The sequence below is a fragment of the Hemiscyllium ocellatum genome, chromosome 24 (assembly GCF_020745735.1).
Source record: "Hemiscyllium ocellatum isolate sHemOce1 chromosome 24, sHemOce1.pat.X.cur, whole genome shotgun sequence".
NCBI lineage: Eukaryota > Metazoa > Chordata > Chondrichthyes > Orectolobiformes > Hemiscylliidae > Hemiscyllium > Hemiscyllium ocellatum.
The window spans coordinates 34,504,486-34,518,412 of record NC_083424.1 but is presented as its reverse complement, the minus strand read 5'-3'; the positions used below and the strand labels follow the sequence as shown (position 1 = coordinate 34,518,412).

Here is a 13,927-nt window from a genome sequence, read left to right as displayed (position 1 = left end):
TTCAACAGTTCCCCAATTGTTTAAGAAGCTCATTTTGGAGTCTAATGTCATAACTTACAAATTGTCAAATCTTTAAGTAGACTGCATATTTGGCTGTGTAAGCCAGTTATAAAAGATCATTGTTTTTATCTTATTTTCGGATGCCATGCCTGTTTGTTTCGACCATATAATTTTCTATCCAATAAGTCTGCACAACAAATACTTCAACAGTCAGAATGGGAAGTCCTCCTTTTCAAATACTACTCACTGGTATTATTAGCCATGACAAATGAGGAACACAGCATAAACACAGCTCCCAATTTCCTTACTGCGTGGTCTCCAGTCTGGATACCATTAAGCGTTTCATTTCAAATGAGGAACACAGCAAATACAGCTTTGAATGACTAGCACTCAATTATATGGAACCACTGCTCCAAAATCAATACAAGCTCAGTGTAGGAGTATATATCTTACCTCTTCCCCAAATGAAACAGGTTTGTTACCATGCGGAACAACACATCCTTAGGGGTCACCGAATTATAAAACTTAGATGTTACTTGCTGACCAATCAGATGCTTGCATTCCTTTGCAGTATGTGGTTTTCCATTGTTAAAGGCGTCAATGTAGACATAATCTAAAATATCAGTACTCCTAGGAAGCAAAAGGTAGAATAAAATATTTAATTACAAACAACATAATACAGAAAGCAGTAGATTTCATGCAACTGAAAACAGCTAATAATGGAAAGAAATTAATCAAATATAGAAAAGCTAAAAATAACTGTCTAATTTTTTGAAGGAACCCTTATCTCTTACACAACCTATAAAATAAATACACTTAGAAAAGTTTTCTTAAGAACCTGCATTACAAAAGCTAATACTGCAATACCTCACACGTGTTGATATAATCAATTCAGTATTGAGAATGTACTCAGCATGCCTGGCCATTCTGTGAAAAACATTATTCACTCCACAAATTTAAAAAAGGTGCAAGTTGTTGAAATTTCCCATGTTTGTCAACAAAAAGCCAATCTATCATGATTTCTTTTGATTTAAGGGTAAAATCGTCCTTCAGAGTATTTATAAGGAAGCTCTGCATTGTAAAGTACGTTATGAAATCAAATACATCCACAAATCAAATGAGCGATTTGTGTCACATAATTTTTTACCATTCATTTTGGTTTAGAAACCAGCAAACTTTCTCAATTTATGAAGTGATTGTTACAAATTATGGTGGTGAAGTATCACATTGCACACCGCATCCAGAAAAGTTTTCAGAAATAATAAATTATAACAGAAGTAACCATTCAGCCTTTTAAGTCTACCTTGCCTTTCAACGAGATCATGGCTGATCTTCCAGTTCAACATCACTTGTAGCACTATACCCATATCCTCTGACCCTTTGAATATGGAGAAACATATCAATCGCAATCTCTAACATGCTCAATGACTGAGCATGTCATTGTGAGATACAATGGAATTCCAAAGAGTCACTACCCACTAAGTGAAGAATTGCCTTCTTATCTCAGTCCTAAATGGCATGTCCTCAAAATCTAGACTCCCTTCCACAGACAGGGGGAGGATCCTGCCTGCATCTAACCTGTCAATTCTTGTAAAAAGTTTCTACGTTTCAATCAAATCAAATCTCATTCTTCTAAACTCTAGAAAAGGTCTACTCTCCTGAGTTTCTCCCTTGCCACTCTAGGAAACAGTCTGGTGAACCTTCGTTGCATGGCCTCCATGGAAAATATTTCTTTGGTAAGGTGTCCAAAGCAGCACAAAGTCCTTCAAGTGTGATCTCAACAAGGTGCACTAAGACATCTTTACTACTTTACTCAAATCCACTGTATTAAAGACCTATATCAGCCTCAATTGGCCATGCTAAATTGTGGATGTAAGTTTGCTCTCTGAGCTAGAAGGCTTGTTTTCAGACGTTTCGTCACTACATGCAGTAACATCATCAGTGAGCCTTCAGTGAAGCACTGCTGGTATGTCCCGCTTTCTATTTGTGTTTAGGTTACTTTGGGTGGGTGATGTCATTTCCAGTTCTTTTTCTCAGGGGATGGTAGATGGGGTTCAAATTGATGTGTTTATTGATTGAGTTCCAGTTGAAATGCCATGATTCAAGGAATTCTTGTGCATCTCAAGAACTTCAAACCTGCATCAATAGGAAAACAACACACACGGACCAAATACTTAATTACTGAAGCAATCATCTCAACACCCACAAACAAAGCTATATTAGGACATTATTTCAACGAGCCACCACACACTGCAACAATGAGGAACTAAGAGCAAAACAGAAATACTTGTACAACATATTCAAGACTCAATAAACACAGTTTGCTGATTCCTCAGCAACAAATCCAAACAAGCAGACATATCGTGCCCAGAAATCCTAGCCACTTTACCCTACATCAAAGACACCTCTGAAATGACCTCCAAACAGATCAGACCTCTTGATATCATTGTATACCACAAATCTACCAACCTACTTAAGCAGCATCTAATGAACTTAAAAGAACCTATACAAACAAGCAAAACAAATGGCATTTATAAAATACCTTGCAAGGACTGTAACAAACACAACATCAGACAAATAGACAGAAAACTAGCCACCACGATACATGAACATCCACAATCTTGAAACTATTACACTGAACACCCACATCCACAGATGCAGACAGCTGAAGTCCAAACATTGAACCTTGTGGTCGCCCATAGGTCATAACCTGCTAACCTTAATATGACCCATTTATTCTGACCGTTTTCTGTCTGTTCGCCAGTTCTTCATCCATGCCAGTACATTTCTCCCATGTGCTTTAATATTGTTGACTAAACTCTTGTGCGGAAAATTACCAAAGTGCTTCTAAAATGAAATAATCCATATTCACTAGCTCCCCCAACTCTGTTCTATTTTTACATCCTCAGAAAACTCTTAACTGGTTTGGTAAAAATGATTTTACTTTCATAAATCTATCATACCACACAAGTCACTTATCACATTCATAACAACACAAAAAAAAATTAGCAAGCATCTTCAATAAAGGGAAAACATCCAACAGTCTTCACTGAAGTATAATCTTCCAAACAGATGCGGAGCTAAAGCAGGAGATATCTGAAGGAGTAACCAAAAGCATGGCTGAAAGGTGGCTTCTGAAGAAGCTTGTAAAGGGAGAGAATAAGAAATAGAGTTTTCGGGAGCATGGTTTAAATGGTTAAAGATATGACCAACAACTGCTTAATAGTGCACAAGAAGTAAAAATGGAAAGAGTACAGTTCTACCTCATTAAACAACTTTATTGCTTTTCATTTTCAGGAAGATATGTGGACAGTATTACCCTTCAGGTTTTTGGCACCACCTTAACAGAAAGTGACTTGGAAAGCTGACCGGCTCCAGTCGAACACCCAGATTCTTGCCTATTGTTGAATATATCACACAGAGAGTGATAGGAATTCCTTTCTTTTGGCTAAGCACCTGAATGCAAACAACACAAAAATAATAATTTTTATATTTGTACTTCATAACTAAGCAGAGCACTATCTCAAAATTTACATACCTGATGGATATAGGAATTCATAGGGTTGTAATAGTCTTCTTCATTTCCTTTAAATTTGAGCTGCTTGTATAATACACGGTTCATAGCATCCAAAACCTGTTGTTGTGATTCCAGATCATCAATAAACACGTCATCTGAAATACGAATTGTGTTACAAGTATACAGAATAAACACATTTTATATTTTTAAAATTATATTTCAACACACATTTTCTCAAAAGGAGAAAGCTATCCAAGTATTGCCAATTTCACAAAGAAAAACTTACATTTCAGAATATAGATTGATACTCTTCTCACCAGACACCATGCCCCCCCCTCCAAAAATCTCAAAAATATAAACACCTGAATGACTTTCAATTTAAATTTTGCTCCCTATTAAGTTGCTCTACAAGGCATGAATATGAAGCGTCTATAGCTAATAGTATGCTTTCTCAGGGACTCATGCCCAAGAAACAGTTTTTGTTAATGTGTAAAGTTGGGTCCTCTGTTTCAACAGAACCACTTTGGGAAATCACAAGTTCAAATATCAATCAAAATTAGAATTAAAAGTTGGGTCTACAATTGTAAATTAGTAGACCTTTGTACTACTGGCACTGAATTTCACTATATTCTTGAAGACTATGTTTGGACCCAAAGCAGTCAAACAAACAAGATTTCTTATTGCAATACATTATTTAAAACACAATGCTGATCCATTGGAGAATCAAGCTGCATGGATAAAATTATTTACCTCTTCCTGCAGTGATACTTGGATGATAAGAGTGCATTACATGCAACACTTTTTTCACCTCATCTGTAATGGAGTTCAGCTGTAATAGGATATTCTCTAGGGAGTTGTCTGCTAAGGGGTTGCAGTATTGGTCTATCAGCACCACGCCTGGCAAGAAAAGTAAATCAAACTTCAAATTTGGAACCCTAATTATATATTCTACATTATACAGAACTGTTTCTTAGTAAGTTCAGAATCCCGACCAAATTCTAGAGGTAAATAGAATCATAGAATCCTACAGTATGGAAGCAGGCCAATCCACCCATCAAATCCACACCAATCCTCTGAATTCATCAGGGCAGAGTTCTGGCACATTAAGTTCCATGTGTAACACACTGGGAGATCCTCATCCGTGATTTCCACGTAGCAATTTCTCCAAATTTATTCAAGTGAAAGAATAACACAGGAAAGAAGCGGAGTAATCTCTGGTTCATCTTGAGCCTCCTAATGATGGGTAGCGTGGCACTGAATGAGAATCTAGAATAGGTTTCCCATTTGAATCTTCTTTATTAAAAATGTATTTAAAAAAGGGATAACAGGTACATTCACAGGAAAATCAATCTTTTTCTACTAGGTGCACATTTTAATAATCTCCATCAGTTTGCCTAGTGGTTAAGGAAGTAAAAGTATGAAGCTATACTTTCTACTGAGAATACTGTTATGTGAAAAGATACATTGTTACTTATACCACCTCACTAATTATGTGCATTTTTAAAAAGAAATATATAATTAATTCCCTTACCTTCTATTAAATTTTGGTGTTGTGGTGGAGTTAAGAGAAACATCTTCAACTTTTCCATGATGTCCCGCTGACGAAGATAGCACAGGATTTTGCGAGAATAATACTTCCATGTCAGATACTTCCTGAAGCAAAAGAATCTCTCCTATTATCCAATATCTGCCTTACTATTTATTTTTCCAATTTAAAAGATTGTAATTAACTTTGTATTATTAAGTGACGCAATTTGTTCCTTCCTGATTTTTATAGCTACATAATTACTCACCTTCCATCCTTATTTAGAATTGACAACAATTCATCTTCAATAAAACAGAATGGACCACCAACAGCCTCAATATCTTTAAAGCCATCAACAGGAACCTGTCGATAAATAGCTCTGTTACAACTAATGTCACATGAGTGCCATCTACTGGCAATTACATATTTTTGTAGTGTTTAATGTTTATGTGATCATAAAGGAAAAGGCATTAGTCAATTAATTCTGTTCAGTAATTGCAGGGGCACAATAACACTATATTATGATACAAAAGATTCAGTTATTGGCAACACAAGCAGGAAGAATGCACATAAGCATATTTAAATACTGGCAATAATTTATATATAAAAACTTTTCTCTGTGTAAGGGCGGCACAGTGGCTAGCACTGCAGCCTCACAGCACCATGGTCCCAGGTTCGATCCCAGCCTCGGGTGACTGACTGTATGGAGTTTGCACATTCTTCCTGTGTCTGTGTGGCTTTCCTCCGGGTGCTCCAGTTTCCTCCCACAGTCTAAAAATGTGCAGGTCAGGTGAATTGGCCATGCTAAATTGCCCATAGTGTTAGGTGCATTAGCCAAAGGGAAATGGGTCTGGGTGGGTTACTCTTCAGAGGGTCGGTGTGGACTGGTTGGGCCAAAGGGCCTGTTTCCACATTGTAGGGAATCTAATCTAATCTAAAGTCACTTGATCTATTTGTATTTCAAGATGATCTCAACATGAGAAGGAGCATAAACATTAGATTATGCCCAACTGTAAATATATATGATTATCCTGATTCAGTTTTGTTCACGTTTAGTAAGTCTCTGACTGTCGAGGAAATTACTTCGTCTGAGACTTGTTTCAAGAAGCTTTATTTTTCATGTATTCATGGAGAGGCTGCCACAGTCTTCACTGTCCCACAGCACTCTCCCGAGTCGAAGAGTCAGCTTTGCTTGTTTTACTTAGATTATGTGCAGCACTCACGTAATGTTGAATACAATAAATCAAGATAGAAAAAGCAGAGGGCAGCTACTCTCTTTGTTCCCAATGTTGCTCAAGGACAGAGAGACTAATGAACCTAAGGTACACACACTATTTTTCATTGAACTATAATTACACAACCTCAGTCTTCATCTCCAGCAGTAGTTTCCACTACAGCTGCGAGCCTGAGAGCCAGGTCACCTCTTAACTTGATCAAGTATCCCATCATGCAGCTGTATATCAAGTTCTTATTATTTCCACACTGACAATCTAAACTTGATCACACTTAACAGATATATTATGCAGCAGACAAGTGTCTTATAAAAGCAAATTAATGAAGGATGGGAATTCTTTAGGCTTGTGAAAATGTTTCCTAATTATAGCAGAAAACTAACGCAATAAAACTTTCAAAATTAAAATTACTGGGAGGTACCAAAACAACAAGGAAGTGACTGATATCTGCCAAGATACTGATGAATAGTTAAGAATTTCAGAGATTATACATAATTTGTGTAAAGTAGCTATCCCAGGGATTTAGAAATATTCAACATTAATTATGAAGAGAGAACTTTGAGAAAACATTTCCTAAAAGCTAAAAGCAACACTAAAAACAAAATTGCAGAATCTGGATGCCTGAAATACAAACAGAAAATGTTAAAAGCACTCAGCAGGTTTGGTAGAGAAATAAAGTTTACATTTCAGAACAATGATCATTCACAGGTTCAACAGAATATCAGCAGCTTTGCCAGCTTGTGAACTGTATGAACAGTTGCAGCAACCATCAACTTTTAGTTATCTGAATAGCATTTTGATTATGGGAATTATACTATATTTGAGAATAATCTAAATTATTTCTAAGGAGATTGAGGGAAGGAGCAATAAAGCTGTACAAAATTTGGATAAGGTCGACAAAGAAAGGTTTTCCACGTTCGTTGATGACAAAGAACGAAAATAAGACAGAAAGTGTGAACAAGACATGGAGAAGAGATACAATAAAGAACAATTTCACACAGGAAAGAGTAATGATTTGGAACTTGATACCCACAAAAAATCACAGAGTCCCTACAATGTGGAAGCAGGCCATTCAGCCCATCAAGTCCACATCAACCCTTCAAACAGCATCCTACCCAGATGCAATTCCCACCCTATACCTGTTATCCTGCATTTCCCATGCCTAATCCATTTAGCCTGGACATCCTTGGACACAACAGGCAATTTAGCATGGACAATTCATCTAACCTGCACATCTTTGGCCTGTCGGGGGAAACCAGAGCACCCAGAGAAAATCCATGCTGACACAGGAAGAGGAAATGTTCAAATTTTTCAAAAGGAAATTGATAGACAATTCCGGAAATACACTGGCAGGGCTACAGAATAGACAGGGGAATGGAATGAACTGGATTGCACCATAAACAGCAAGCATGAACTTGATGCAATAAATAGCCTCAATACAAACCTTAACAACTTAATAACTCTGTGTACAACAGTGTATCATTGGCAACATTTCCAATTATTATTACAATTCTAACCTCTTTTGTAAAGAATTGCTTCGAAAAGGTGTCCAGCATTGTTTGCACTTGTCTGCCAATAGAATGCCGTGTTCGGTATTCTTCCCACCAGTTATGACTTCCAGCAGTATTGTAGTATTTCAACAGTGTGGGCCATCTACAAATATAGAAACAAAGACATTATTCAAATAATACAAAATTTACATTTAAAAGACAAATTCTCTGTTCAAACAGCCAAATATCATCTCACATCTGTCTCCAGAATCAATCGTAGGTTTTTAGCCTCAAAGTTTGAAAGTCAGATCCCTTTAAAATGCAGCACTACAGACTTCTCAAAAGAAAGAACTGACATATCCTCCCAATACTGATGAGAAAGCACAACCAGTTTAGGAATCAGAGCTGATTGGCAACATTACCCTTTACACGCACTGTAGCCTGGAGCTGTGGATCAAGAGTAGCTTTGTTTGTCATTGCTACTATATACAACAAATATAGGAAAAACAAGACAGCGTTCCTCCAGGATCAAGGTGCTACGTGGACAAAACAAATTACACGAGAGTACAGTCATACACAGGGCAGCATAAAGTGCATAACAGTAGTGCAAAACATACATGACAGCACAGTAATCCCTGACAAGAAATAGGCACAGTGGTGGACTAATTACAGTGTAATAATGAATGATCATTAATAAACCACTGTTTTAGCAGCAATTAAGAAAGTCATGCAAAGAACTGCACATGGAATAAAGTGTGATCATACAGTGTTAAGACGCCTGATGGTTTGGTGGAAGAAACTGCTGCACAGTCTGGCCATGACAGACTGAATGCTCCTGTGTCTTCTGCAGGAGGGAGAAGAGTTATCACATTCTTTCCATCACATGGCTGACCAGGAATCTCTCCCTCATGTTGTAAGACTTTACAAACTGATACAACTTCTTTAGCTATGATAGGAACACAATTTACTTGTCCAATGAGCTCTAGATGGGATGTGAACTTGCAATCTCTTGCTCAGAGGTGGTGATGCTTCCTGCTACGTAAGACCTTCCTTTTCTTAGATATGGATAGTACATTGTACTCCAGCTGTGTTGTCACCAAGGCTGCATGTAGAGATACTTCCTTATTCAATGGTGGCGGGTTGGCAGCAGCAGGATAGGGAGTGTTTGGGTTCGGTGCCTGTATATTCCTGTTCACCTGATGGCTACCTACTTCCTATGGTTTTTCTTGTTTTGTTTCTTCATTTCTTTAAAGTTCACCTTTGATTGCAGTGGAGGAAGGTGGTTGAGAGAGCCTGCTGCAGCAGTGGCAGCATGGTAGATCCGGATGTCCATTCATCTTGGTCACAGTGGCCGCAACTTTATTGAAGGTTTCATCGTCTGTGAGTCTAGTCCATTTCTCGTGGCCATGGCGACAATGTAGCAGCTTTGGACTGAAGTGGTGATGGCTTGAGCAATAGCATCAGCGTCGGTGACAGGGTGGGTCTGGCCTGACCCTTACTATGGCAGCGATGCAATGGCTTCAATGTCAGTTTCGGCAGTGGTACATGATGGACCCAGTCTGGAAAGCTTTGCTTTGGCAGCCTCAAAGTGGGCTTCGAATGCAGTATCCCATAGCAACACCATAAACCCAGACTGCTCTGGAGAGAACAAAATATTAACTTTGTCCTAACATCCTTTTATACTCTCTCTAATTAAAATGGCACCAAATTTTGCAATTCATACACATCTCACTGTATTTTCATAGGTACAAGTAACAAAGCATTGAGTGTAGAGTTGGGAGGTCATGTTGTGGCTGTACAGGACATTGGTTTGGCCACTTTTGCAATACTCTGTGCAATTCTGGTCTCCCTCATATTGAAAGGGTGATGTGAAACTTGAAAGTGTTCAGAAAAGATTTACAAGGATGTCTCTATGGTTGGTGGGTTTGAATTATAGGGGGATGCTGAATATTTTTCCTGGAACGTTGGAGGCTGAGGGCTGATGGAGGTTCATAAAATCACGAGAGGCATGGATAGAGTATATAGACAATGTCTTTTCCCCAGAGTGGATGGAGTCCAAAACGAGAGGGCATAGGTTTAAGATGAGAGGGGAAAGACTTAAGAGCCTTAAGGGGCAACTTGTTCATGCAGAGGGTGGTGCATGCTTGGAATGAGCTGCCAGAGGAAGTGATGGAGGCTGGTACAATTACAATATTTAAAAGATATCCAGATTGTTATGTGAATAGGAAGGGTTTATAGGGATGTGGACCAAGAGCTGGCAAATGGGACTTGATTAATTTAGGATATCAGATCAGTATGGACGAGTTGGACCGAAGGACCTGTTTCCTTGCCACCATCTATTTGCCTTTGTAATTGTTTGCTGTACCTTCGAAAGATCATTAATTTGAAATCTTAACACAGTTTTTCCCTCCTTACAGATGAAGTATGATTTGCTGATTATTTCCAGAATTTCCTTTTTGAAATACAGGTTTCCCATATCACTGCCTTTGGATTAGACACATTCAGTTTTAAAGCTACTGGGCTAAGGGGTAATGTTTAGGAGCTAGAATACAAGTGTGAGTATCCAGAGAAAGCAATTGATATTTGATCACTTGCATCAGCACTTATAATATTTTATCCTTCTACTTCTCTGCTTTGACCTATTAACATTCCTGAAGGTCTGCCTATGCTTTCCAATTGCAGCTCTCGAATGTTCATAAATCAAACACCAACATCGGTAAATGAGGTCTGGATGCCATTCTTCAAAGGTAAAGTGCAATAGGAACTACAACAATGTATGGCCAAAGGTTTGAAACATTACTTTTTTACCTTCAAGCCTTGAATCTAGACTCAGTCCAACGTCAGTGAAGTTCAAATAAAACGAGTTATAACTGCATGCTACTCTTCAGAATTAAACTATTAACAATCAGTCACTAACATCAGTAACTCAGTCATCAGGATCAGAAGGAGAGACAGTGGTCAGTTGAAACAGGAATGTACATTGCTCCAGTGAGCATATTTTTCTAGAGCTGGGATTTAGGCAATTGGACCAATAAAGCTGAGGCTTACACAGTGAAACAAGATATGTTTTGACGAGAATAGGAACATTGAGGATTATGAAGAAAAAAGTTCTATCTTCCAGCAATAATATTATCTGCCCGTTTTCAGCTCACTTGGCAGTGTTTTTACATTTACAGTGCCAATACAGAAGAAATGTTAAAAGATAGGTTGTCCTCATGAATCTTGTGCAGCTTGCAAGCCAAGGAAACTTTGCTCTTTAAGTTTTGGAATGGGAGATGGGGAGGGAGCAGAAAGGAGAAGTGAAGCTCACAGAGTGAGGCGAGAAAGGAAGCCTGAAGAATGGCAATCAAGGGATTGGTATTGAGACAAGTGAATGGGATGCCTCATGACTCTTCATTTCTACAGAACTGGGAGCAACAATGAAGGCCTGTTCCATCAAAATGGATGGGAAAATAGGGAACATATTGGTGGGCTCAAAGCATTGTCACCGAAAATACCAGGAAAGATAGCTAAAAGGAAAGATTTTAAACAGACTACTATGATGTTACAGAATGTTTTACTACACATGGCTACTCAAGCAGGGATGAGAACATGATTTAAAATAGAATTAGATCAGAGTCTGAAGGAAAAAACAAAGTGTTCTGTTGAAATGAGTTGCAGGAATCCCAACATCAAGTGTCAAATGGCCTCTTCCTGATCCGCAATTTCTATAATTCTAAGAAAACTCACTTTCAGTGAGACCGAGTCCTGGGAACAAGCAAGAAACCCGACAATTTTGGACTTTAGAATATGGACTTTTAGTAACAATTTCAGTAAATTAAAAGACAGGTTGGAAAGCCATGTACTACTTGCTTAGGAGGGTTGAAAATGGCCAAAAGTATCAAATATAAAGGACAGGACACAAATCTTGGCTGAGTTTGCACCTTATTATTATGGGTCAGGAACTGGTGTGTTTGTTTTAAAGTTACAGGCTGAGCAAGCTATAGTGTGGCTATCACTAGGTTTATAGGAGTACTACAAGCAATTAGAATACTGGAGTCAAGATGGGGCTATGAGATCTTTTACATACATCCAAACGGTGCCTGGGTTTACACAACCCCACTAGTCAAGCCTAGGACTTGTCATTGAGGCGAGACAGCTACAACTGACACCACATACACCAAAAACAAGTTGTTTATTTTGGCAAGATATCTTAAACTGGTCATTTCACAACATCTGTGAGTTGCCCGCAGTGATTCTGTGCAGGGTCAGAGGTACAGTGGCCCGCTCGGGGCCTGTTCTCTGCCTACCTCCGCCTGAACTGGTGTTTCCACACGGCGCTGCGGCCCTGACAAACCTCCTGCAGCTTCTTACAGGCCCGGCAGGCGCTCACCACATCCACATGGCTCAGCAACGGGCAGCAGAATATCTGCTCCAGTACCTCCTCTGGCAGCTCAGTCAAACCTCCACCCTCGCCCGAAACTGCCAGCTCCGCCATCTTACTTGTTTACATCCGACCACAGGTCCGAGCCACTTCCGCTTCCGGCCCCGCCTCCCGCGGGAAATTCAAATCCCTTTGGTTCTCCCTGCAAGCTCTCACCTTGCTCCACAATGTGTCAGGACGTGGAGCAGCATTTACTAGGACTGCACTGGTATCACTGTGCCGATGAGTGTTTCAGTGAGTGTCAGAACTTTAATCCTGATTGAATTTATATATTTTCCTATAATTGACACAAATTAAATAACTCTATCAGAAAATATTGTGTCTCTCCAAATAAAACAAACATTTGGTTGTCTGTTTACTTCCCCTCACCACCCCATCTTCTGTATAAATATTAACCTTTTCCGAGCTACCATCAGTTGTGAAGAAGGCTCACTGGACCCGAGTCGTTAACTCTGACTTCTCTCCACAGATGCTGCCAGACTTACTAAGTTTTTCCAGCAATTTCTGGTTTATTTTTGTTTTTGATTTCCAGCATCCGCAGTTCTTTCAGTTTTTTTTGCTTGGTCCTGTGATTACATACAAACTCGTCAGTTTGCAAATCCACATCACTAGTTCAGTCTTCATTTAAACGTTAAAGAATGCATTTGAATTCTTTTTATATGTGACTCAGGAAAATATATAGAAAACCCATTTAGTCATTAACAATATTTTTGTCTTTAAAACACAATGATCCCTGTACTGTTTCTTTATTCAAAAGACCAGCTGTTTCTCCTATTTGTTTCTATTTTCTACAGTATTCCTGAGGTTTGGGGTGGCTCAGTGGTTAGCAGTCCTGCCTCACAGCACCAGGGTCCCAGGTTTGATTCCAGCCTTGGGTGGCTGTCTGTGCGGAGTTTGCACATTCTCCCTATGTATGCGTGGGTTTCCTCCCACATTCCAAAGATGTGCAGGTCAGGTGAATTGGCTATGCTAAATTGTCCATAGTTTCAGATGCATTAGCCGAGGCGCAGGGGGTTAGTTACTCTTCAGAGGGTCGGTGTGGACTTGTTGGGCCAAAAGGGCCTGTTTCCACACTGTATGAAATCTAATCTAATCTGGTCTTTGTCATCATCCTCTAGGTGAAGTTGTTATACCAAAATTTGCATCTGCCATAGATTCAATATAATCCCACAATTTTTAAATTTTCAGTAAACTCTCCTATGATCTCTCCTGTCGCATAAATATTAAGATTCACCTAGTCATACACCACAAGTCTCATGACCCAGTCTTCAAGGGTCTAGATTAGAGTGGTGCTGGAAAAGCACAGCAGGTCAGGCAGCATGCTGGAGCAGGAAAATCAATGTTTTGGGCAAAAGCCCTTCATCAGGAATGAGGCAGGGAGCCTCCAGGGTGGAGAGATAAATGGGAGGGGGTTGGAGCTGGGGAGAAGGTAGCCAAGAGTACAATAGGTGAATGGAGGTGGGGATGAAGATGATAGATCGGAGAGGAGGGTGAAATGGATATGTGGGAAGGAAGATTGGCAGGTAGGACAGGTCATGAGGTTGGTCGATTTGAACTGGGGTAAGGTCAGGGGATGGGAAATGAGGAAATTGGTGAAGTCCACATTGATGCCATGGGGTTGAAGTGTTCTGAGGCTGAAGATGAGGTGTCCTTCCTCCAGATGTCAGGTGGGGAAGGAGTGGCAGTGGAAGACGCCCAGGACCTGCATGTCCTCGGCAGAGTTGGAGGGGGAGTTGAAAT

The 13,927-nt window shown here is 39.4% G+C and overlaps 1 protein-coding gene across 2 annotated transcripts in view; it reads right to left on the bottom strand.

Moving 5' to 3' along the window:
• fbxo21 (F-box protein 21) overlaps positions 1 to 12,253 on the bottom strand; it is a 32,523-nt gene extending 20,270 nt beyond the window's left edge. Inside the window, exons 1-8 of one of the 2 annotated variants that reach the window (XM_060843689.1) lie at positions 12,054 to 12,253; positions 7,792 to 7,927; positions 5,311 to 5,405; positions 5,049 to 5,170; positions 4,268 to 4,414; positions 3,539 to 3,672; positions 3,320 to 3,456; positions 454 to 630 (exon numbers count right to left, since the gene is read on the bottom strand). In XM_060843689.1, the coding sequence (XP_060699672.1) occupies positions 454 to 630; positions 3,320 to 3,456; positions 3,539 to 3,672; positions 4,268 to 4,414; positions 5,049 to 5,170; positions 5,311 to 5,405; positions 7,792 to 7,927; positions 12,054 to 12,241 (1,136 nt within the window). In that variant the 5' untranslated portion in view covers positions 12,242 to 12,253. The remainder of the gene's footprint in view (positions 1 to 453; positions 631 to 3,319; positions 3,457 to 3,538; positions 3,673 to 4,267; positions 4,415 to 5,048; positions 5,171 to 5,310; positions 5,406 to 7,791; positions 7,928 to 12,053) is intronic. The other variant, XM_060843690.1, reaches the window with a different exon arrangement.
• Positions 12,254 to 13,927: the final 1,674 nt, after the last annotated feature.